At 38.9% G+C, this 25,102-nt stretch overlaps 2 protein-coding genes across 5 annotated transcripts; one reads left to right on the top strand and one right to left on the bottom strand.

The window, feature by feature from the left end:
- Window positions 1–1,679: 1,679 nt before the first annotated feature.
- Window positions 1,680–21,971, bottom strand: MRE11 (MRE11 homolog, double strand break repair nuclease). 3 transcript variants are annotated; one of them, XR_010996339.1, is made up of 21 exons: window positions 21,812–21,971; window positions 21,174–21,306; window positions 18,564–18,724; window positions 17,862–17,949; window positions 16,790–16,931; window positions 15,244–15,358; window positions 14,033–14,218; window positions 13,403–13,574; window positions 12,602–12,682; window positions 11,883–12,009; window positions 10,044–10,144; window positions 8,716–8,889; window positions 7,432–7,494; window positions 6,247–6,463; window positions 5,231–5,314; window positions 4,188–4,243; window positions 3,659–3,729; window positions 3,193–3,271; window positions 2,997–3,076; window positions 2,881–2,942; window positions 1,680–2,051 (listed from the first exon to the last, which is right to left on the bottom strand). XR_010996339.1 is itself a non-coding variant. In XM_068181487.1 (19 exons), the coding sequence occupies exons 1-19, from the start codon at window positions 21,829–21,831 to the stop codon at window positions 2,007–2,009; spliced, it is 2,115 nt and encodes a 704-aa protein (XP_068037588.1). In that variant the 5' UTR covers window positions 21,832–21,971; the 3' UTR covers window positions 1,680–2,006. The 3 variants fall into 3 exon arrangements, 2 of the variants coding, with proteins under 2 accessions (XP_068037588.1, XP_068037589.1); XM_068181487.1 differs by lacking the exons at window positions 2,881–2,942; window positions 2,997–3,076; XM_068181488.1 differs by lacking the exons at window positions 2,881–2,942; window positions 2,997–3,076; window positions 21,812–21,971 and having other exon boundaries at window positions 18,564–18,705.
- Window positions 21,652–24,303, top strand: ANKRD49 (ankyrin repeat domain 49). 2 transcript variants are annotated; one of them, XM_068181489.1, is made up of 3 exons: window positions 21,652–21,812; window positions 22,651–22,921; window positions 23,369–24,303. In XM_068181489.1, the coding sequence occupies exons 2-3, from the start codon at window positions 22,664–22,666 to the stop codon at window positions 23,825–23,827; spliced, it is 717 nt and encodes a 238-aa protein (XP_068037590.1). In that variant the 5' UTR covers window positions 21,652–21,812; window positions 22,651–22,663; the 3' UTR covers window positions 23,828–24,303. The 2 variants fall into 2 exon arrangements, with proteins under 2 accessions (XP_068037590.1, XP_068037591.1); XM_068181490.1 differs by lacking the exon at window positions 21,652–21,812 and adding an exon at window positions 22,088–22,160.
- Window positions 24,304–25,102: the final 799 nt, after the last annotated feature.

Raw genomic sequence — 25,102 nt, 5'->3', positions numbered from 1 at the left:
AACTCAAACACCAGCTCTTACTGCTTCACATCTATGACATCCTGTTCTCCTGTACTATAATCTGCATTTCAGCAAAAATTATCAGCTTTTCTTATTTATGCTCCTTGATTTAATTAATTTCTAGCAGGGTACCCTTGCATATGTAGCTAGAGCTGCCATTGCCTTTGAAGATGAGGTGCATCCAGGAGAGCAGGGCATCTTCTCACCTCCTAAACCAGGCTGCTGCAGGATGGGAATCTCCCCCCCAGTCAGCTCAAGGCCCCCTCCTCTCAGCTGCATTCTGTGTCTTGTGATCCAGAGGAGGTGGTCCAACCACACTGGGCAGGCACACCCAAAATACCCACAAAGTGTCATGGAAAAGCCCAGTGGAAGCTCTCTGTGCCAGGTGTCTCCCACACTGCTGGTGTGTCTTTCTCTGCTTCACAACACCTTTCTGATTTAGTTTTGTACTTAAAACATACTCCAGTATGAGCTGTTTAAGCAGCTCACCTAAGTTTGGTTGTTACTAGAGAACAGGCTATAGCAGATTTGGCAGCTTGGTACTTGCTCCTGCCAACTTCAACCTTGTTCAACAATCCCCAGCACTCCAAGAGTAAAACAGGCAGCTGCACAGAAATGTCAGGATTTGGCAGGCTGAATGTGGTTTTTATAAAAGGTACCTGTGAAATGATGCAATTTCTAAAGTGAAAAATAATGTTTGAAATAAAGCTATATGGATGGACCATGAATTCAGGTAATAAAGTCATCAAAAATACCTGCGCAAGAGTACTCTTAACAAAATTTTAACAAATTAGAAAACAGGCCTGGTGGGAATAAAAGATTATAACAAGAATATTAAAAAGTCAGTTAGACATGCCAAAAAGTTTGGAAGCATTCAAATAGAGGAATAATGCCTTTTTTTCTTTTTAAATACACAGCAAAGTGTGCTTTTCTCCCTGCCCCTGCTCCTGGGAACAATCTTTCACCACCATGGCTTTAATGAATTTTTGAGCTTTGCTGAATTTTTGAGCTTTTTCTGGGGCAGGGGAATTGAAGTTACATAGGTGAGAAGTGATTTTTCATAAACTATCCAAAGTAACCTCTGAGAAATCATGTTGATTTTTGGAGTATCTTGCCCCCTCGTATAACCACTCACATTAATGTTTAGAACAAGCATCTCTTTACAGTACAGTCTTTCTCCACACACCAGTTACATGTTTTCCCCTGAAGGCTGCTATGTTTATCTTCCATAGATAAAACAAAGCCACTGTGAATTTGACAGCTGACTGAAAAAAAAATTGTGAAAAGGGAGAAAGAGCCTTTGATATGACTCCTATTATTCATACACATTCAGCTAAAATCTTTTCCTAAGATGTGTGTAACATCAAAATACAGAGTCCCCGTTTGTCCTGCTTGAGTTGCAGAGTTGAATTCATTCTCACATACTATGATGTTTAATAGCAGTGCAATACTGGGTTTAAGTTCTCTTGGTAGAGTTGAAATCATTAGGACATTTTACAGCTTCAATACTGAAAACTGTATTCTTGTGTCCAATTTTGACTCTTAGTTCAGAGTTTTCAACTGTATCCACAGCAGATTGCAAGTAAGTACAAGTTCCACTGTACTGAGACTGTGTCCATATTCATACCTGCCGACTACTATAAATTTACTTCTCTGCAAAATCCAAACCAGAGATGGAGTTTTCTAGAAAAGATATAACTGTCATTTTTATTTTCATCTCAAAAAGAAAACAGAGTTTCAGAGCTTTAGAAAGAACTTGCACTTTCAGGCAGTACTTTAGAATATGAGACCTTCTAGCCTAGTGCATCCAGCAACGTAACATACATTTATACCAAACTTGGTGCCGCTGGAAAAAACCAACAAACCCAAACCAAACCGTTTCACAGAAGTGAAAGGGGAAGGCAAGCCATCATTTACAGAGAAATATCACACAGACAAAGTTTTGCAAACTGCTTTCCATTTTCTTCACAAACTTCCACAGTCTCTCTTGCACAGTGAGCCAGAAATCACTTAGATCTTCTTGATGTTGCAGGGCTCATGAATGGATCATCCTGCAGTTTGCAAAGAGATACACATTATTAAAATTAGCAGGCATTCCAAGCCATAAAAAAGCAAAGTCACCTTTACATTAAACTAGAAAGCCTGGCCATACAATTCTATGTTTTCTGACAGATCTGTTTTTTGTTGGTTTTGTTATTAAAGAGGTCATTTATTGACTTAAAATTCCATGTGACATATGTGCAGAGAATAGAAGTTTATGTCAATATGACCACAACTGCTACTTTGAAATAAGGAATAATCTATATTTCAGTTGTAAATGAGCAGCACATACCTCAGGAAAACTATGTGTATATACACATTGCACATCATAATTTACTAATATTTGTATGAATCAAAAATACTGTTTATTTTTGCATATTCAAGCAAACACGTTTTTATTTCAGGTACAAGAAGAGATAGCACAGTGAGGAGAAGGGACAAGAACATAGTATTTTCTCTGAGGTGGCCATCATCTGACACTGTTAAGGAATGGATTCTGTCCATGCTTGACAGATTGTGAAAACAAACTGCACAGTGCTTGACAGAATAGAGTGTCTTCTATTCAGTGCAAAACTGTGTAAAAAGTTCTGCTTGTTTAATTGTGGAAGAAACCATTTCCTAGCAGCTCAAAGATACACTGCAAGAACAGACATACTAGACTTGAAGACAGTGTTTTAAATGTTTTAAGAACTGTACTTAGATAATTTGCAACAATAAAATGCCCTGAAAACAGCCATTTCTAAATGCAAAAAAAAAAAAAAAAAATCTTCCTTTTTACAAGAATAAAATATATAATTAAATGAAAGGATATAGCTAAGCACCAGAAGAGATTATAATTACTTTCTCTCCCAGGCAATTCCAGGTCCACATTTCCAGTAATGACAATTCACTGATTAAAAATTGAAGGGAAAAAGGATCGGGTATTTTTCTGAGGTCCCTTCTAGCCTTAATTGGGTATTTTTCTGAGGTCCCTTCTAGCCTTATTTTTGATAATTGTGCAGGTAGTCTAATCGAAGTTGGTTGCAATAATCTAGCCCTGTTAGTGAAAAAAAAACAAAATCAATTTCACTCTGAATTGCTTTACTCAAATAGCTGTAAAATAGTGAGCTATAGAAACTTACATGAAATAAAACAAAAAATAGTACTGTATACCTCGTCTGACTCAAAATCAACTCCTCTGGATGCTTGGCTTTGTGAACCTCTTTTACTAAGTGAAGACGTAGGTGGCAACCTTGAAACATACAAAGAGAAAAAAATGGCATCAGCATGTTCTCAGTGACCAGGCATTCCAATAACTTCCCCTTTAACTTAAGAGTTGAACCACCAACACAAAGTAAAAATAAACAGACATAACAATAAGTAGCACAATACAAATTCTTAAAATAACCATTCTTCATATTAAAGCTCTGATCAAGTTTACCTCCATCAGTAATCTAATATTTTCTGTTACAGAAATATAACCCATATTAGAAAATAAAAATTTATATAAATTTATATAAATTCTCTAAGTAGTGTTATGATTTTCTTAAAAATTTGGTAGTCAATCAGACCCTTGGACTCTGCCTATTGCCAGTCAGAAATAAGGCACACATTGCATTCATGAAGCAAACATACTGACCTTTGATTTATTTTAGAAGAGGAAGGAACAAAAGAAGTATCTTCTGGATCAGAATCAACATCTATAATATCCTGAAAAAAATGTATAAAGTTTTTCTCTGTAAGGAATTTATCCTTACAAAGAGTGTGCATAATGTGTCAGCACCATAGCACAGAACCTCTGGGTTTTTTCCAACTATACACCTATTTAGTTAGAATAATACACACTTGAGAGGGCTCCAGGCTAGAACTGCACAAATTTGCAAATACAGTGCAAGTTTATCCTTCACATCTTTGACCTTGCACAACCCATCAAAACACTCACACCTTGTATCTTAGACTATGGTCACAAATAAAACATGGCTTTTCTCAGACAGACACCATAACAAGAAAGGATACAAAAGGTCTACAGATTAACATGTAGAAACTTAATGCTGGAACTGACAGCTTGGGAACATCCGCTGATTTAGGGTAAGGTTTTGACTGCGTAGTTATTTTTCAAATCAACAGTAAAAGACAGCACAACTTCACTCATACAACAAGATGCTTACCTCAGAGTAAGACTGGAACGAATTTGAAGAGTGGTCTGTTTTTGAAGACCTAAAGGCTGGAATAAAACATATGCAATACTTTTAAAATGCTCACACAATTAAATGCAAACAACATTATACACTTCTTTTTATTTAAGATCTGCCTAGCATGCATTTCCACTGCAAAACACCCTGTAAAACAAACAAACTAACCCAAAATGTAAATTAGGTCTGTCAACCCAAGGATATAACCGTCTGTGCAGCTGCAGGTGCTTCCCAGTCTAGTTGAAAAACCATCAGTAACGCTGTTGAAGAGGATGAGAAAAATACTACTTTAACTGAAATTCCTGTATACGGGCTAATTATGGACACATCTGCTAAAATTCATTTCTCTGCAATATTTCCTTTGCTGATCAATTTAAAATTAAGGTAATTTGCTGATTAATTTAAAATTCAGTCTACCTTGGGGTATTTTGTGGGGCGTTTATGTGTAGTAGTAAGCGGTATTTTTTCCTTTAATTCTCAGATGACCTATGCTGTTTCCTCAGTGCCTTTCCTCTACAGCAAGGAACAGCTACTCTCACATATGTAGGTGGCTTAAAGATAAGGTTTTCTTCCCTAGTAAAAACTGGCATTTCCAAAACTCACTACAATGTAAGGCTAAATGGATTTGTATTAAAGCTTAGTAACTTGTAAACATCAGTCAAATATAGCTTTTTATCCCCTGAGGAATATTCTGCCTAAGATATTAAGACATATTCTTTCTGTGCTTATTCCTTAAGAAACTGCATCATGTAATATGTTTCCTATTTGCAGTTCTAGCCAGAAGTTCCTAACACATTCCATTTTACCCCATGACAGAAGAATATCACTACTTTTTTTCCTTATCTTTTTTCTTTCTCTCATCAATGTTAGTTATTCTATTTCATTAGTGCTGAAAGGAACTCTCACAGCTGAAATGGACTAATACAATAAAAGGCAATAAAAATGCTTCATCATTAAACAAACACCTTCACTACAATTTTAGAGAGCAGATTAGAGTAACAGACAGATCACAGGCCTACCATCCATGATAGACATATTTTTGCCAGGCACAGATACAGGCTTGTAGGATCTGCTGCCAGAAGCTGACTCTTGGCTAGTGGCTCCTGTAGAGATAACAAAAAAAAAAAAATGCAAATCTGTTCAGCAGTTTTTTTTTTCCCTCTTTAGTCTATCATTACCGAATCACTTTAAAAAATCACTTTAAAAAAAATCTACAATCCTCTTTACCCCTCGCTTTCTCCTTGAATTAAAGCCCTCCTTACATGCAGAAAAACTGTTCTGGGTCAAGTGTTCAAAGGTCGCCAGACGCAACCTCTTAACACACACAGCTCTACTCTGATGGGATCACAACAGTGGTGGAGCACAGGCTCACAGAAGTAGTTTAAAAGCACTAACCAAATCAGACCCAAGATGACAGCCTTCGTTTCAACTCAACCCACTCTCAGACATTTGGGCATAGTACCGAGACAACTCAAAGGAGTTATTTTTATATATATATATATATATATATAGGCACAGTGAAAGTACAACTGTAAAGGAAGTATCACTACCACTGCAAAGTGTACAATCATACTCAGTCCAGGAGCTAGTCAACTCTTTTTGCTTAAGAAACACTCCCCATTTTTTCACTAGTCACTAGAAACATTGAAGTCTCTTGTCAATTACATTAGGATAGAGACAATCTGTACCTCCTCTTTACACTGATCAAATGCATTACCTTTAGCAGTAACAAAGATCTATCCATGCACTTCACTGTACAGACCTTCCCAGTAATGCATCTTTTAGGACTAGACAATGTTTCCACAGCTGGGAAGCATGATTTTTTTTTTCTTTTAATCACAATGAAAAAGTCCCAACTTAAGCCTTGTAAGGCAGTCAATTGTATGTAATAGGATATCACAAGTATTTGAGAAGAGTTTTTTTTTTCCAGTAGCAGTTCTTAAGCAGCAAATTTCCACTTGATGGAAGCATCAGAAGAGAGTCACCTTTTAAAGAAAAAAAAAAGTCAGGAACTGCAGTACAAAGTTTTTCTTACCTCTTCCTCTTCGAGATGAACCTCTTGCTGTTGAATTTTGTCCTCTTGCACCTCTTGCCCTACCTCTTCCCCTACCCCTTCCTCGGCTCAGTGTTGAAGAAAGGCCATCACTTGGATTGCTAGTGCCTGTCATCTCAATATCCATGGACTCTTCATCACTGGAGGCTGCAACCAGAACTTCATCCTCAGATCGGTGGGCTCTGGCCCTGATCATTGCCTGAAATGGAAAAATAATTACAGGAAAAAGAATCTTAAATCATGAAACCCACCATTGCTAAATCCTAGTTATGTACAATAAATATATAATATAAGTAAAAATGTGTAATTCTAAACCAGTGAGGCTTAGAAGACACAAATCCAGTGTCATGGAAGATGAGGACATCTGTGAAAATACTTATTTAATTAGATGTGTACATATAAAGTAGATCTGATAACAGAATGGAGCTCATTAATGTGTCACATTTGTCAGTGAAGTTTGGTGAACAACTTAGGTCATCGTGTGTCAGCTACATGTGTCTGCTCAGAGAAAGCACCCTATGGGCTCCACTGACCTGAACTTTATTGATGACAATGGGTGCCTAAGACAACTAGCTCAGGTGATTATATCCCAGATTAGGAGGACTGAATCTCACCCCAGGTGTCCTTGAACAAAAAATTCCATTCCAGTCTCACATAACTTACAAAGACAAAGGAGCACCCATGCTAACAGTGGCTGGCAATTTTCTTTGGAAATACATATGCAATCGAAGTATGAATATGTGAGAGATTTAAGAGATTGCTGATAAGGACACAGTACCTAAAGGTTTACCAATAGTCCCCATTTGTTCCAATAATACCATCCATTACAGTCCATCCACATGTCCACTGGTGACGAGATCACAAAGAGCTTAAGCTGAAAGATCTTTGAAACTCACCTGCCTGGTCTAACCTCAGTTAAAAGCAAGAAATAATGAACATTCAGGTTCACAAATTTGTATAAGAAAAGAGACCTCAAAAGCCAAATTGAGCAGTAGCTTAGGTACGTACTATTGTAACAAAGATTTTAAACAGACTTAGTAAGCCTTAAAGGTACATTTTGGCAAGGACAATGCTGAAGTATTGCTGAAGCATTGCTAAATAACTGCATTTATATGCAGAAGTCACCACTCCATTTTTCAGCCTATGTTCAAAACTCAGAGTAATTACCTCACGGACTTCCTTATCCTCTTCTTCAGTATTCTTTTTTCTACTCTCCCTGAATTTTCGCACCTGAATAAAAAAACAGTTCCTGTCAAAATAACAGTTCATGTCATACAATAATCAAAATACAGTAAGTGCAAAGCTTTAATCACTGAATCATTAAGTCAAGCTCATGTAAGAAGTGGAGAGTCCAAGAATAACTGAACAGTTTGTTTAGGGCCCTTTTGTGCTGTCCTATGGTTTAAGAATCTCACATTCTCTTAATAACTGGAGCTACATTGCTGGGAAGGAAGAAAGCCTGGCACATGATAAAGGAGATACTGTGTTAAAAAGGAGTATAGTAATTTTGACAATAAGGGACACTGAAATATGAATAACTGGAAAAAGAGGTAGAGATGAAGAAGCAAGACGGAAAATAACTATTATAAGAAGGGACAATGTTGCAGTACATGTACAACTAAGGAAGCTCAACTTGACAAATATGGAAAAAGATATGAGGCATGACAGAAAGAAGACATGAGTTCTAAAGACAAACAACAACAAAAAAATACACCCTGAAGTGTCACAGAAAGCCTGCAGGCACTGATTGCTTATTGTCTCTTTCAAGCCCTCATGAATTTAAGCAATCAGTAAGAAAACATGTATATGCAGCCTTCCTTCCCCACCAAATTATTATTTAAACAGTGCACAGATAAGCTACAGAACAACTACTTCTACAATATTGAATATTACTACTTCTACCATATTGAATATTTCAGCTGAATACATGGACTCATGTGAAAGCTCAACTGGTTGACAAAAATGTCTTTCAAGGGTTGATCAATACGCATAAACCAGGCCCGTCTCTAGGATACCCTGAGCTGCAAGCAAGGGTAGAAGCAAGTAGAGCATCTGAAGGATAAATTTCCTTAATGCTTGTCCTGTTCTTGTACTCTTCCCTAAGACAATACGAAAAAAGCCATGAAGAGATTATACCTACCATCTTTCTCACAACAGTGGTAAATATGTAGTTCTACATGTATTACACAGATGTTTTTTATGAACATGTGTGCAACCTAAACCCCATTTTCAGTATGAGTTTTGAAATCATGTATTTGAAACTTCACCATAAATTAATTATTCATTAATTAATTGCAGAAAATTACTGGAGGCAAGTATTGCCTCTGCTTGCGGCAACAGTTGCCTCAAGCACATGCTCCACACACAGGCAAATCTATTAAACTGTGTTTGAGCGCTGATTTTTCTACTGTCTTGACTTCTCCTGGGGAATCAAAATTAACAGAACACTACCTCCTCATCTATTTTTTCTTCCACTGCATCAGTGCGACGCTCCTTGAGAAATCTCTGTGTTTTTTCTAGTTGAAATTTCACCAGCTCTTCTATGGCATCTTTTTCCTCTTTGTCCACAAACTCTTGCACTGCTTCTCCCATTCCTCTTTCAGTTAGAAGTGAAAGCTGTACTTTCTTTAGAATCGGGGAAAACAATTTGTTAAGAAGCATCTGCCATTAGAGAAAGCAAGCAATATTCCAGCTGTTTCAGATAAATATCACATTAATTTGGTTGCAAAAACAGTAATGTGCATTGCTTATTTAAATCAGAGAAAAGCACAGCAATAAGCAAATGTTACTTGTCATAAACCAGTTACAACTCTCTTGCTATTAGCATGTCACATTACCTTTACAGAGAGTATTTTTCAAACTAGTCAAAGCAAAAGGCTTTATAAACAGTAAAGAAACCGCAATGCTAGTAATATCTAAAATAAAAACTTCCAGGAAATAATGCTGCTCAGAGTAATAAACTTCCTAGCTATTATAAAATAAAATGTTTAAATAAAATAAATATAACAAAGGAACATGATTTATGCTGTCCTAATACTGACACCTAGCATATGTCTAAGGCTAGGCAGGATGATGTAATTTGAAGGATCTTTACCTCAAGAATTCTTGCTCTAAAGACTTTCTACAACTGAAATAGCTTCTGCAAGTTATGTTTGATCAACTACATCAAGCATTTGTGCACCTGGCTCATTGATTATTTTTTTTATCTCATAGATGTTACTGCACAGGTGCTGGGAAAGGGAAATATACTAGATTTAAAAACAGGGTGAGAAGAAAGCAAATTATCAGGAGTCTCTCTTCCTTTTCCTTGCTCTGCTTTAAATAAAATGTGGAAGTGCACTACATCTGAGGACACAAATATACTGCCAAGTAACAAGTGACTCTAAGTCAGCTGGTAATAGTAAATGCTACAGTCTCACACTGGCCCTAGAGTAAATTAAGGTAGCTCTTCCCTCACATGCTGCCTCATATCTTCCTCCTGTACATGAGTACATGACACATGTACAGGGCACACACTGCAAGTTCACCTGAAGAGCTATCATGCTCTCAAACCAGTGTGTGTTCACACACCTAAACAACCTATACACAACAGTTACTTGCTAATCTAACACACACACTTCATGTGGTAATTCTCAGACAGTTATATGGGAAATAAATTCACTTATTGGTGAATATCAGAATCTTTTCAGGGCACACTACTTCCATTAAGAAAGAAAAAAAAAAAAGCTAAAAATATCATATGACATTAAAAAGGGAAATTATAAAAGGTAGAAAAATACCTTTTCTGCTGTCTGGAAATACTGCTTTACAAGGTCTTCCACCCTCAGCGTTGTTCCCTCAGCAGGTCTGCTAACCAATTTTCCAAAATTAAGATCAATATCTAGAATAGAAAAGCACAGTGGCATCATCCAGATTTACAGCTTTTAATTATTACCATCCCACTGACAGTAGCAGGAAAAAAGGTTAACACAAGCCTCCCAAGAATTGTGGTCCCTTTTATATGTAAAGTTTTTTTCTCTTTTTAGAGTCTATTCATTGGAAACATGGAGAAACATAATAATTGTGCAGACAACTCCACATCTAGCAGATATAAAGAGTTCTAACTAACATATGTCTGGAATTATATATTGAACACTGTGTTCTTAAAATTGAACTCTAGAATGTCACAAATGGAAGAAAATCGTCGGAGCATCAAAGCACTAAAGTTTTTTATAAGTAACCCATTTACTAGAAAAGAGATTCTCCTCCACAGCACGCTGACTGATTTTCAATAGAAAATGCTCACAGCGCATCCCCCCTTCTCAGGCAGCAAGGTAGGAATGGCAGAAGGATGAGAGGGATAATCATCCTGGGTTAGCACAAAGCACACAAATAACATAAAGCAACTATAGACTGCTTTAGACTATAAACTGAAAACCTGAAGTCTTAACATCACCTGTACTGAACCACAATGTGCACATGTAATGAAAACATTGAGTGCTTCATTAGCCACTTCCCTTGTATTAGAGGCTGTCTAATAAAGCAATGCAAAAGCCCCTTTCACATTCCCTTCCTAAAGCTGACATGCCCACTAAGTAGAAGAAGTAAGTAAGTGAAACATGGTGGCAGACGTGGTAGCTACTGTGTATTCTGAAAAAGTTAATGAGATAATACAACCATAAGAAAGGAAACCAAAGCAAAATAAACCAAGATCTATACAGTATAATTTTAAAAACGCTTCACTAAAAGCAGTTTTTATTCATGAAACGATGCTTTCAACTTCATAGAACTGACAGTATTCATAAAAACTGTCACTGGAACTGGACAATGCACTTGCAATGTAGTAATCCAAACTAGTAAGAGTTTTTTAGCACACTATGCTCCTGTACAAGCTGAATCCTCATTAGCAACTATTACAAATCCAGTATTTGGACAACACCTATTAACCATTTATTAAAAATTCTAGAAACAGTGAGATATGCTGCAATAGTAACAGCTATTGGTTTTGCACAAATATTTGAATAGAAACAAACCTGGAAGAGACAAGCCAAAAGCACCTCATACACACGATTAATTTGGGCAAACAAAATGCTATCCTACATCTGGATCTTTTTTTAAAATATATGAACAGCTCTTAAGCCCCTACCCTTCATTATTATTTTAGGTATGAACAAATTAACTGGTAAAAATAAAATTAAAATATAAAGAGAAAAAGCACTATACCCCCATTTCTTTTCCTTAAGAGTGTTCAAACCAAATCATCTTATTCTAAGAAGTCTTGGGAGTGAGCCACTTAATGCCTTTCATAGTAATTATCACTGAACCAAAGAGTAACTCAGTCTGGCATGGGGCTATACGTATTACTATAAATAACTCAGTAAGGTCTGAGGCCAAAGGAAAATGAAACTGTTTATGAATAACTGTCAGAAGATGCTGTGCTGAATATCAGAATTTTGGACAAACCCAGAAATAGAAAAGAAATAATTGTGCAATATATACACTTAAATAAGACAATGCATCTTTACTCCTCCTGTAAACATCAGATGGTAGACACCAAAATTTTGCAAGTGCTGGGCAACAAAATACAGACAGATGAATGAAAACAAAAGCAAGCCAATGATTCCTTCTTTCATAATCACCTTTTTTCTCTTTTTGTTCACGATGCCTGAAAAAGTGTATGATGTCTTTTGGGTTAGCCACCCTATGCATGTACTTCTGGCTGAAGCGATGGACACTGAATGGTTCAAAGCCACCTGCATAATCAACCTAAGTGAGGAAAGGACAAATTTAAAAATGAAACAAAAAGAAGTGGAGAAGCCACACAATTCAAAATAGATTTGTTATGCTTCAAAGGAAAAAATTAATAGTCAAAAGAAATAAGTCAACCTAAAATTAATGCTTACTATGCATAGTAAGTTAATGGCTAGTGACAGCCAGTTAATGCCTGCCACTATTAATAGAATAGTTAATGGCTAATGACAGCTAATAATAACATTAACAGAAAAGCTAATAACAGCTCATATTTATAACTTGTTCTTAATTTGTTTCATTTACTAGTCTTCACAACAGTTTCCAGTTGGGTTAGGAATGCACACAGGATAATATGACTTAAAAAACTTCACAGTAAATAGCCATTTTTGATGCCCTTACTCAGAACAGCAGTGAAGTACATTTATGACCAATCTCATCCTTTACCTTAGTGTACTAGTAAAAAGAAGTATGGTAGGTGATTTATATTGGCCTGTACACAGCAAAAAAACGTATATATTACGTCTTTACATAAAAAGCATGACTTTGCTTTGAAACTTTTCACAGTGACCTTTAAAAACAAAGCAATCCAAGCTGAACAATTTCTTACTCTTAATCTTATGATTGGCTTCTCTGGCTGGCGGGGATTTCCCAAGCGTTCTCTTTCTGCAGTGTCCAGCATCAATTCCACCTGTGAAGGAGAATTATAAATTCAGTTCTGCTTTGTTCTCTTACAGATACCCGAACACTTCAAGTATAACTTCAAATACATTCAGTTGCAAGGGGAGCTATCAAAATAAATCATTATAGAATGTGCTCTCATTCCTGAACACGTATGTACCAGTATGCAGCCAAAAGCCATTAAGAATGACTGAGAAAAACTTGACAATGAAAGGCTTGTCCTTCAGATACAGTGTAGTCCAGCAGTACCTACACCACTGATCTCTCATATTTTATAGCCACTATGCTTTGCTAAATTTTGAGTTCCAGGGAAAAGCAAAATGAGCCATATAAACCAAGAACTAAGCAAGTAATAAATTTGCTTAGTTACTTCTGCCACTTCAGACTGCATGGCTGAGCTCTCAGGGTTTAGGTCAATGTATTTATGCTGGTTCCAAAGTGCACATCCAACACTGCCCCAGTCTTAGGTGCAAGCTTTTGTACAAAAAAATCATATGGACACCCAAAAAGCAGTTCCAGCCTAATGTAAGAGGTCATCCCCATCAAGGAATCTGGAAGCCAAGGCTGCAGAGTGAATGTCATGGAAGTAGCTTCCTATGGAAACACTGCCTAAGTTCATTTTAATATGGGTAAGACACAAGATTTCTCATCTTCCAGTCTCAAAACCAGTAGCAGATCCCATCCCCTGTCCATACACTGATATCCATAAACTGTTAACATCACGAGTTACCTTTTCCATGCAGAATGCCTGTATTGCCTGAGTAACATTAGGATTGTCAGGATTAAAAAGATCTGGATGATCAGCTAGAACAATATCCTCTATATGGAAAGTTCGCACTGTCTCTAGAGCAATCTTCTCCATTTTCATTTTTTTCCCTTTAACATGCAGCAAACCAATGTGTCTAGAAGGAGAAAGGTAACTTACTAGAAGATAAGAGAACTATGGTATAAAGATTTGTTTTCAAATTCATGTTTACTTTTCAGGGACAAAATTTCAAAAGCCACAGAAAGATCTATACTTCAGGGTTGGCCCTGAAAACTTCCATTTTATTATACTTAGATTGTGCTTATTCCATATACAAGCACCTGCACTCAGTTCCTTGTATTCCAATTTAGCAGTACGTAACTCCTTTTAGCTAAGTTCCATTTGCTTCAAATGTTAGATTAAACTGGGAGCAAAGCAGAAGTTATACCAGGTACTCATTCCATCTACTTTGTTTATTATGTTACACTCTGAAGCTAATCCACACAGTAATACAAGTCTTTTCATACTGTATTCAAGTATTTTTCTGGTCTCAACAGACCATTTGAGACACGTAAAACAAGGGATAAACAAGAACAAAAAGAAAAGCTCACGCACTTCTTCACGGCTTCTCCAGGGGACAGAGATGTCACCACCGAACTTCCTGGCTGAGAAACATAGAAACGTTGCTGCTCATTTTGGAATGGAGCTATTTTGCACTCATGTTCATGACCCCACACAACAAGATTAATAAAGTCATCTAAAAACTGCTCTGGGATGTAGTTGGTAGCTCCATGTTTGCTCCTGTTCAACAGAAGAGAAGAAAAATGGATGGGCAAGGGGAGAGTGAAGGAGGAGAAAAACATCAATGTGATTTAAAATGATACAGGAACTCCAGCAATAATATCAGGCATACATGTCAGTTCTTCTCCACATTTATTCCTTACACAGTTGTTTAGTGTTTGGTTAAACAAAAGGGCAACTTACACAGCTCACTTTTTTACATAGCTCACTGTTTTCTGCTCCCCTCCTTTTATTTGGATATCCCTTTTCTTCTTACTTGGCTTGTAAGACTTTTGGGTTTTTTCTATATGAATGCTTTTATAGCATCTCATGGCAATCAGCTTTGGTTGTTTTTTGTTTTTAAATGGTGGGGGGAAACCAACTGAATTAAACAGACATGGGACAGTCCCCAGTCCCTTCCTGGAAGACAAGGGATATGGAGGAGTGAGTTCCTTCAGTCTACAGGACAGAAATCAGTACACAGGGTAACATGAGCTCTATTTGTTTACATCTGCCTCACCATTATTTGAGCATGAGGACTGCCCTCTTCTTCAGGAAAAATCAGAAGAAAGTATTTGGAAAAGAACTCTGCCTGTTCCTACTACTGCTGCTGGGAGAAGCCTGTAGGCAGACAGAACACGTTACCTATCTGTAAAGCACAGCAGTGCAAGGGAACATAGGGTACTTGCTGAACTATGGTTCAAACAAGGATAGAAAATAAAACATGAAGTTTGGTGCTCTGCCAGCTCTAACAAGCAGAAAAGACCTAATTATATGCATATAACAGTACAAATCCTCCTCTGCCTCTGACTATAAAAGTTTGGGAAGAGATCTCCCAACTCCCCAAATTCATTTATTTATAACCTTTTCCTTTACAATTCTTCTCCAAAAAGGCTGTAAAACAATGTTCTCAGTTGTAAAAATCTTAAGAAACCAGCTACTCACAAGAAGCATAAAATAACACAGCTGGCTTGTTCATCTATCCTTTTCCAGGCAGTTTAATGAAGTAACACAGTAAGTTGCTGTAATTCATTCAGTACTGTTACCTATTTTGATGAATCACAAACAAGTTAAACCAACTATCTTCATCTTCCTTTGGTCTCAGCATGGTTACTTGCTTATTGACAAACATACGATACAACCTCTCATCTGGAATTGCTCCTGAAGTGGACAAACAAACAAACAAACAAAAAAAAATTGTGTGGTAAACAAGTCTATTTCACAGCATTTTTACTAGAAACTCTATTTCAAAAAGCATAAGGAACAAAAATATAGCATCCTCCCAGTACCCAAAGTGGGCTTACAAGAAAGCTGGAGAGGGACTTTTCAGAAGGGAAAGCATGATAGGACAGGGGAATGGATTTTAACTGAAAGAGGACAGATTTAGGTTGGATATTATGATGAAGTTCTTTACTGTAAGGGCAGTGAGGCACTGGAACAGCTTGCCCAAGAAAGTTGTGCATGGCCCATCCCTGGAAGTCACTGATTATTTCCTTGATATTTTTAACTAGGTTAAAAAAAAATCCAAACTATCTTTAGCCAGGCTCATGATAGATATCAATAAAACCCATATGGAGTGTCCATATTTTGTATAAGAACAAATGCTGTCTGAATCAGAGAAAGTCAAAAAGGTATAAATAACTCTGGCACAAACATAAAGAAACAGATCAGTAACATCTTCATGCAGCAATGCTGGTACTTTAGAAAGTTGTTGCATTTCCCAGTAACAACTTTGGTACTGAAAACTTTTATATTTTGATATTAGAACATTCCACTAACTACTAACCTTTTAGACATCTAGCAAGCTTTCAAAGTATGTCATTAAACACACAAAATCATGGCCAACTAGGACTTAATTTAGAGCTATAAAAATTGCTTGGAATTAAGTGTTTAAGCACTCATGACTGGACAAAAAATAAGACCTTAATAGTTAACTTCTCTAGACAGAAAGCAGTCAAAAATAACCATTCTAAGTATGAAGTGAGGGTAGAGGCGAATTCAGTGGCGAAGAAACAAAGGAACAAACCTGAAGTTGGAAACATATCACAGAACCACTTTAAAGTATGAAACTCCTTAGTTTCTTCAAGGAAACTGAGATTACCCATGGCCAATGCTACTTATGAGCCACTTCAGACAGACACAAAAGACATTAGATTTCTGCTCCCACGGCTTATGTTTTTAAATATAACCAAAATGGCACATAAACATTGGGTGTTTAAGTGTTGCCTAAGAAGGATGAAATAAGCTTAATACACAACAGAGAGAATTTGAGAGTGTGATTGCTCTGACTTGTTACACCAGCACTGTGGTTAACTGAAGCACAGTTCATTTATCACCAATAAAAGTACAAAAATCAAGTTTAGGAAGATTTATCTAAATGAGAAAAAAAAAAAAAAACAAACCCTGTCAGCTAGCGACACAAAGCAGAAGGAAAAACCTGACATTGTCACAGAATTTATATGCTTTAATTTAGAATCATGTACACCTTCATGTTTGTTGCAGCCTTATACATTTGTTCCGACTTTATTTAGACCTATTAAATTTTAGTAATACATGAACAATCTAGTCACAGTCTGGCAGACAAATACTTACCCAACCCATACAGAGCAATTTTTGTTCTACCTTTACGCATTAAAATGGGACTAATATCTATTTTCTCCACAGAAGTTGAACGTCCAAAGTGATTCAGCAGTCCTGCACAGCTTAAAATATCCAATGCACACAGTGCATCTGCCTACAAAAAATATTAAGAAACAAATACAGAATTTGAATAGAACATCAGACTATTTGAATAGAACATTTAAACTCTCATGTCTAAATGGAAGTCTCAATAGTAAGAGAGAATATCTTTTCTTAATTAAGTTCTCCAGTTGAAAAGCCTCATAACATATATTAAGGGTTTTGCTAATACTCTAGAGTAGAAAAGCAAATCCCTTTTCCTTACAAGTCATACTTCATTTAAACAATATGAAATTAAACATTAAATCATTCAGAAAAACAAAACCACAAAAAACTATTCAAACCAACCAGTCTCTAAACTACTACAAAAATTATCTGGTTAAGGTAACTACCTTATAGTAAGTTCAAAGTTAAACTGCTGCTAAAACACTCATCTCCATGATATACTGCTATTTGATATAAAATGCAAAATTATTAATTCAACACATGCATTTTAATGCTTTCTAAACATTCTTTTCCTGATTACTTTCAATAGCTTGTTTTTAAGCTACCATTTCACTATTATTAGATTATCCTCCTTGCAAATGCATGATGCATATCGATTACATATGCACAAATCAAAATACCAAAATTCCCCTTCTTTAAGAAAGAAGCTTTCAGTCTCTACAGTTTTAGAAAATTTCTGAAAAACTGCCACTTCTTAGCAAGAAAAGTGATTCTGTTCTCAATGACTGAAACCTACATAAATTAAGAAATTAAACACAGTTCATATGGATCTCTTAGCTTATTTCCATTTGCTTTTAAATGTCACACTTACACTTAACTTGTTATCACTTATTAAGATGATTCCTAAAGATGCACAAAATAATTACACACAGAGTGGAGTAACTGACTAAAACTAGCGTGATCTCCCAGAGCTGTATTTCTATACAAGTTTCTATTTCTGTATCTTTGTAATGTAACAGTAAATTATTATATGAATTACCCCTGTGGGATCATCATGATTGCCATGAATACTAAAAACTGGAATAGAAATGTTGAGATTTTCATCCTGATAATTCACCCAAGGAAACCTGAACAAAAAGAGGAAAAGAAGTTAAACTATATCTGCAAATTTGTGTATGATTCTCAATATTCTCTTCAAATTAACTTCATCACAAAGAGATGTGGTAAAAATCAGAAAGAAGTGATTATGAATAAGCCTAAGCTTAAGCTTAAGCATATGAAGATTCTTACTCACAGTCTGGAATGGCACTTTCTATGGGGAATAGGCTAGCAAAAGAAACCTTTTTTCCAGAACAAGCCATGAAAAGAATTGTACAAAAAATTGTGTAGGTGGATTTGGTAGTGGATTAGGCTGTGCATCCTTTGCTTACATACAAGGAACTCTGCTGATTTTACCAAAACAACTCATGTGAATTGGATCACTTGCTTTGCACATGCAAAACGGAAACTATACATTACATAAATATATCAAGAGTCACAGCACATTCAGAAGTTTCTAAAAATATTGTACACATTTCTTTACAGACATAGATGACAGGTGAAGTTATCCTGTAAACTGTCCCACACAGACAGGCCTAAAAATTCCAGGTTCCAGTCATGGAGGATATAAAATAAAAATTACAACACATTCATGCAATACACAAACCAAGCCTTACACGATAATTTATAGTAACATACTTACTTGCTGTAATGAAAATTAACTGCCTGATCACTCAAAATTTCAAACTGAACAGGACGATCACCCATGCAGTATTTTCTTAGTGACTCCAAACAAGAGTGTACTGTTTTTCTGGAGGGTTTGTTGTCGTGAAAAAGGTCCCCACCTAACAAAACAAAGTCCACCTGTATGTAACAAAAAGCTTTATTATTTTAATATAACATTTTGTATTACCTTGAAAGACTTCTAAGAAAATTGTTTAAATTATTTATTCTAGGGAGCTCCACATACTTCCTCAAATATGAGGAAATATACTTCTAGGTAAAAGGAGTTAGTTGTAAGAGAAACAATATTTAACTTCCTTATGGAAAAAAAACCTAATTAAATTATTAATTAAAACAAAATCAAACCCAAAAAGACCCATTTATAAAGAGCCACAGAAGAAAACAACTGATAGTGATAAAAAAAAGATTAGTCTGCTATTGCAATAAGGGTCTCCAAATTGGCTCCCGAAATTTTTTTGACAGGCATGAAAAGCTACGTTTTTTTCTCACTGCTGCACTACCTAGTGTGGAGATAGCTACTGGTTAGTAGCTATCACCACATTATTTTGAGAGCTAGCTGCAGTTTCTGCATATATTGCACATATTTAGCTTTTGGTAAAGCATTAGGAAAAAACCTTACCAAAATTATAAAGAATCTGACTGATGATGCAGTCCTTAAAAATGGAATCACAGAATTGTTTAGGTTGGAACTCTAAGATCATCAAGCCCAGGTGTTAACCCAGCACTGCCAAATCCAACATGGAACCATGTCCCCAAGTGCCACATCCATACGTCTTTTAAATACCTTCAGGGATGGTGACTCCACCACCCTCCTGAGCAGCCTGTTCCAGTGCTTGACAACCTTTCCAGAGAGGAAATCTTTCCTAATATGCAGTCTAAATCTCTTCTGGTGCAACTTCTGGCCACATGCTCTGGTCCAATTGCTTGTTGCTTCGGAGAAGAGATCAACTCCCACCTGGCTACACTCTCAGGCAGTTGTAGAGAGCAATAAGGTCTCCCCTGAGCCTCCTTTTCTCCAGGCTGAACACCCCCAGCTCCCTCAGCCAGCCCTCATCAGACTTGTGCTCCAGACCCTTCCCCATCTCCGTTGCCCTTCCCTGGACACGCTCCAGCCCCTCAATGTCCATTTTGTAGTGAGGGGCCCAGAACTGCACACAGCACTCGAGGTTTGGCCTTACCAGTGCTGAGTACAGGGGGGGGACAATCACTGCCCTGGTCCTGCTGGCCACACCATTGCTGATACAGGCCAGGATGTCATTGGCCTTCTTGGCCACCTTGCACATGTTGGACCATGTTCAGCTGCTGTCAACCAACTCAGGCCCTGGGGATGCAACAGGCTTCCCTAAAAAGTGGAGCCAGTCTGCATATTGGGCTTTCTGTTCCCATCAGAAGGGGGTCTCCTATAGCAACTTTTTCTCATCATGGAAGGAGTTTTGATATTGGGCACAGGCAACAATCTCAGCAACACCTCTATGCTAGATGAAGCGCTGTCCTTGTTCAGTTCCACTTGCACAGCCTCACACCTGTTATGCCAAGGCACGTGGGGATGTGGGGCAGTCAGGGAGATGAACATGTTGTGCTGGGCAGGAACTTGTTGCCAATGCCCCCTGTCCCTTAATTCATTGAGTTCATCCAGAGGGAGTGAGGATAGGGAATCCCCTGGATCGTGTGTCCTCTCTGCCTGTCAGGCTTGCCCTAAGGAAAGTAGGGTATGATTCCAACAGTCTCTCTCATACACACTCCCCGATACTCCTCAACCAGAGCTGTGTCTGGACAGGGACTTCTGTCTGAGCAGCTCTATCAGCCGTGGTGGATGCAGAGAAAAGCCATGGCTTTCTGCCAGATAGATACCCCTGCTCCCTGCTGGAGCTGGCAGGGCTCAAGTGCTGTTCCCGCACAAAAAGTCATGCCACGGTATGTCTGTTTGCCATGTTGGAAGTGCTCCTGCTTGCTGCCACTCCCCAGGAGCTTCTTTTACAGGTGTGGGGGGAGGTCTTGGCTGGCTCTGCTCCGGACTCCACCCAGGTCCCATCAGCCTGGTCCACCCAGGTCCCATCAGCGAGCGCCGGGTGGCTCTCGGCTCCCCCGACACTGCCTCTGTTCAGGAAGCCCCTCTGTCCACCCCACTACAGGATTCTGCTGCCGATAGTGCAGGCACCGGCGCTGCCCGGCACCAGAACTGCTCACTTCAGCAACTCAGCACTGCACGACACTTCAAAAGCTTCTAACAAATCTCTGCTGATTTGCCAGAACTCTGTATATCGCTACTCTCGCTCTATTATTTTTCCTCCTCGCAGTGACAAACCCTCTCTAGACAGCACTGAAACCGGTGGAGGAAATCTAAAACCACTGCTAATGCAACCAAAGTCATGATTCAGTAAGAATGCTCTCACAAAGAATCAGGCATTCCTTTTACTAAATCAGAAATGAAACTGAATGCAACAAATAGCTCAGTCATTTGAGTCGGTATTACGAGAGACTGTACCAGGATTAAGCTTTACAGCTTCTGGCAGATTGGACCATATTTTCAACAGCCTCAGTCTTACCCTCTCCAAAATGTAGCACTTACTTCATTTTTTTGAGCATGGTCCAGAATTTCATTAAAAGTTACAAATGTATCATTTCCACGCACTGGATCCTTCTCCAAATAGCCAAGATGAATATCAGTAGCAACGAGTATTTTAAAAGTATCTTCATCATCCCTGAATAAGACAGGAAAATTAGTGTCAGAGAGCAATACACGTAGGGAATTTCTACACAGTCTTTACTAAGGTAAGCTTATCTCTCCAAAGTCATGAAACACGGAGATTTGCCATAAAACTCTACCAAGTATCAGTCCTGTAAGAGTCTCAAAATACTTCACTACTTGTATTGCAAACAGCACATCGCCAAACCAGCCACTTGGAAGATTTGTTTATCCCAGTCATTCTGCTCCAGTCAAGGGATGCAAGCACCCCCCTGAAGTATTTAATTAAAAACTCAAGAACCCTTTGTATGTTTTTTGTTTTTAAAAATGTTTGTTGAACAGTCTAATTCTCTCTTTGCACTGGCAATCTACGCGTGCAGGAAGGCAAACACGGTGATCCTAAGGACCAGAGGGAAAACACAACTGATGATCCCAGCTCTCCTTACGTCGTCCCAGACATACAAAACACTTGCTGCCTGATGTGTCAGGACTGCAGGGAGCTGCGGACAACGGGAGCTTACTGTGAGTTGATGGCGCTCATCCTGGTGCCGAGGTTCCTCACGGGAAGGCTCTGGCACAGCGCTGCCAGCTCAGGGAGTCAGCTTCTCTCTTCACAGACGGTACGCGAAGCGCAAGAGACCAAACCAGGCGCTGGGCCAGGGCAGGGGCCACGGCGAGGTGCGATCACGCCGGGCGATCACTGCCTCCGCTGCATCTCCCGCTCCCGCCGCTGCTCGGCCGAGCACCGCCCCCGGCCCGGCCCGGCCCGGCCCGCCCCGTTCCGTCACGTCCGGCGGCCGCGCGGCCCGGAAGCGCTCGCTGAGCCGAGCCGCGCCCCGCCCGGAGCCGCCGGCGGCGCTGGGACCTCAGGTACCGGAGCGGGGCCGGGCGGGGCGAGTGAGAGACCCGCGGGGCGGGCGGGGATCGGCCGGTGTCTGCGGGGCCGGGGGGCCTGCCCGGGGTGATGTGGGCCCCGCGGAGGGGAGCGGGGCCGGTGCTGCGGGCCGGGCCCTTTGGGCGGAGCAGAGACTGCCCCACAGCCCGGGCTGCTCTCCAGACCCTTTGTTAGTAAAGTGAGCAGCGTTTCGAGTGCACTCAGCAAACCCCCGCGCAATGTTGCACTGCAGTCTGAAGGTGGTGCCATTCGGGGGTTTGGGGTAACACGGTGCTTTTCTAGCGTGGATGTTATCTGCGAGTTCTGGCAGAGCTGGCAAAGCCCGGGTTAGCGGCGGATCACTGAGTTTTCCCTTGAGTTTTGCTGTTTGTTGACATCAGCATAATCTGTCAGATAGTTTTATTGATAGTGCACCGATAACAGTTACAGTTGGCATAAATACTGTTGTACATTTGCTGCTCACAGATGCTGACTGAAAATGAATAAAGACAAGCAAGCTGATGAAGACGATGATGACAGCGACCTGTTTGAAGACTTCACAGAGCATTTTAACCAACTTGAACTGCTGGAGACACACAGGCATTTGATTCCTGTAGGAACTCAGAGCTGTTGGTCAGGACAGTCTGATGATGATGATGATGAGCAAGAAAGAACAGAGGAATGGTATGAAATGCAAGAAAAGAAAATGGAAAAACATCCAGAGAAATTGCTACTCTGGGCAGCTGAAAACAATCGGGTAAGGCACTTGCTCTGTTCATATATATAATTTACAAGAATGTTATTTTGAGCACTTGTCTGTAGTCTCATCCACAAACAAAAATTTACCCATACTTTTCTTTCTTTCTCTGAGCTGTTTTGATCTGGTTTTGCAAGCCCCTGTATGTAAACCATCCCCCTTTGTAGCCCATACACACTAAAGCATCTCTGGATCTATTGGCTTTTAGAACAAATTTTGATTCCAGTTCAAAGTTCAAGTAACAGCACTTTAACTTCTATAAACTGAAAGCATGCTAGGGTCTTCATGGCAAATAAGCCTTTTAACTGGGCTGGGAAGACTATATCTGAGATTTTATAAGTGCTTCTGGCACTGACAGAAATTGCTTTTCCATTAAACTTCAGGACCATCAAAGCCATACATCTTGTTTCATAGAATCACGTGAAGTTCCCTGTTTTCTTGCAACAGCTGAGTACCGTGAAGAGGCTCCTGACGGAAAAGCTGGCTCCAGTGAACGCTCGTGATGAAGATCAGTACACTCCCCTCCATCGAGCTGCCTACAGCGGGCACTTGGATGTCGCACACGAGTTGGTGGCCCAAGGGGCCGACGTCCACGCGCAGACCGTGGACGGCTGGACACCCCTGCACAGCGCCTGCAAGTGGAACAACACCACAGTGGCCGCGTTCCTGCTTCAGCAGGGTGCCGACATCAACGCGCAGACGAATGGTCTGCTGACACCCCTGCACATTGCTGCAGGGAACAAAAACAGCAGGGAAACCCTCGAGCTCCTGCTGATGAATCGCTATGTGAAGCCAGACTTGAAAAACAACTTGGATGAAACTGCCCTTGACATTGCAAGGAGGACTGATATATATCACTACCTTTTTGAAATAGTAGACGACTGCATAAACACTGTGTCCCCATAAAAGCTTTTGAATGTGAGGTTTTCTGCCTCTTTCTTGTTAGTGTTCTGCATGCCTGTCGGTGGTGGTCTGTCTCTTTGCAACGAGGTTTTAACGTAAGATATTTCAGTATTCTCAGGCGAAATGTCACCTCCTGCAGTGCAGTTCTTTGAAGCATGACTGCTGTTAGTCAAGGTGGTCAGAAAATCTCAGTTATTTCTGTGAGTTTCTGTTTAATAAGTGCAGGTTTGGAGAGGCCTTTGTAAATTGTCTGTAGTGTCAAAGCAGGAAGGAAAACTGGAATGTTTACTTGATGTGAAAAAATTCTGGCTTGGTTATGCAGACTTTATTACAGCTCACTTGAAAATTATTTTTGAGAAATTCTAACTTTTTTAAAACTGCATGAAAGCTCAGAATGAATGTAACTTATTTGGGTGATACACAAAATGTTTAATGAACCTAATGTAAGGCTTATTATAAAATAAAATATTTAACCCAAAGTATTTTGTCATATTTTTAATTGAAAGCCCATTTGGGCTTTTCCAATACAATTGCTTGTTCATAAATCAAACACATTATTCATAGGATAGAAAGTAGTTTTGGTTTATTATTTTCCTGGTGCTTTTCAAGGAAGTGATTTTCTACCAAGATCCTGTTTACTTTTCCCTTGCAATTAAGTTGCACAAAGGCTAAATGTCAAGAATGTGGCATTAGTTGAAAAAATGAGCCACAGCCATTTGAGGATAAACAGGTAGCATACTGTCGTGTCTGATTTAGTTACAGGTAATTTAGTATTTTTCTTGCACTTTTGCGTTAGTGCACTAAAATTCTGCCATGGTATGGGTATGCAGTATGGTTTTCAGCTTCAGCTTTACCATCTGTAATTTAGAAGTGGAGAAATTCGCTTCTCTGTTAAACAAACTGAAAATTGAATGTAAGTGCTGAAGTACTGTCACTATGAGAGCTGTAGCAAACACTTCACTGTCCCATGCAGATGACTTACTGAGTAATCCCAAGCCCCTTTCCACTAAAACATCCGCAGCACAATTGTAGCAGTAGCAGCAGGGTTGGGGTATGTTGGACCACATTTGGTGCTCTGATCAAGCTACTGTGGAGGGTGTTTTGGTCACCCACCTTTTAGAAGCAGTATGTAATATTCAGCATTTTCTTTTGGAAAATGGAAACACAGCTTTTGAACTATGAATGGTGTAACATGATTTTAATGTTTATTATTTTTCAAAGTTTGGTTTCAGGACATCTGTGGAAGAAGATGAATAAATGTATCAAGGAATGATAGAG

This window comes from Anomalospiza imberbis, chromosome 2, assembly GCF_031753505.1.
Source record: "Anomalospiza imberbis isolate Cuckoo-Finch-1a 21T00152 chromosome 2, ASM3175350v1, whole genome shotgun sequence".
Lineage (NCBI taxonomy): Eukaryota > Metazoa > Chordata > Aves > Passeriformes > Viduidae > Anomalospiza > Anomalospiza imberbis.
Note: the sequence above shows the minus strand (reverse complement) of the source record. Positions and strands in the feature narration are given on the sequence as shown.

Coding starts and splice junctions, on each gene's coding strand:
- ANKRD49 (XM_068181489.1), top strand. CDS start 22,664: ATGAATAAAGACAAGCAAGCTGATGAAGACGATGATGACAGCGACCTG. Junction 22,922..23,368: donor GGGCAGCTGAAAACAATCGG/GTAAGGCACTTG, acceptor TTCTTGCAACAG/CTGAGTACCGTGAAGAGGCT.
- MRE11 (XM_068181487.1), bottom strand. CDS start 21,831: ATGAGCGCCATCAACTCACA. Junction 12,683..13,402: donor AGGCATTCTGCATGGAAAAG/GTAACTCGTGAT, acceptor TCTCCTTCACAG/GTGGAATTGATGCTGGACAC. Junction 6,464..7,431: donor AGGATAAGGAAGTCCGTGAG/GTAATTACTCTG, acceptor TTTCCATTTCAG/GCAATGATCAGGGCCAGAGC.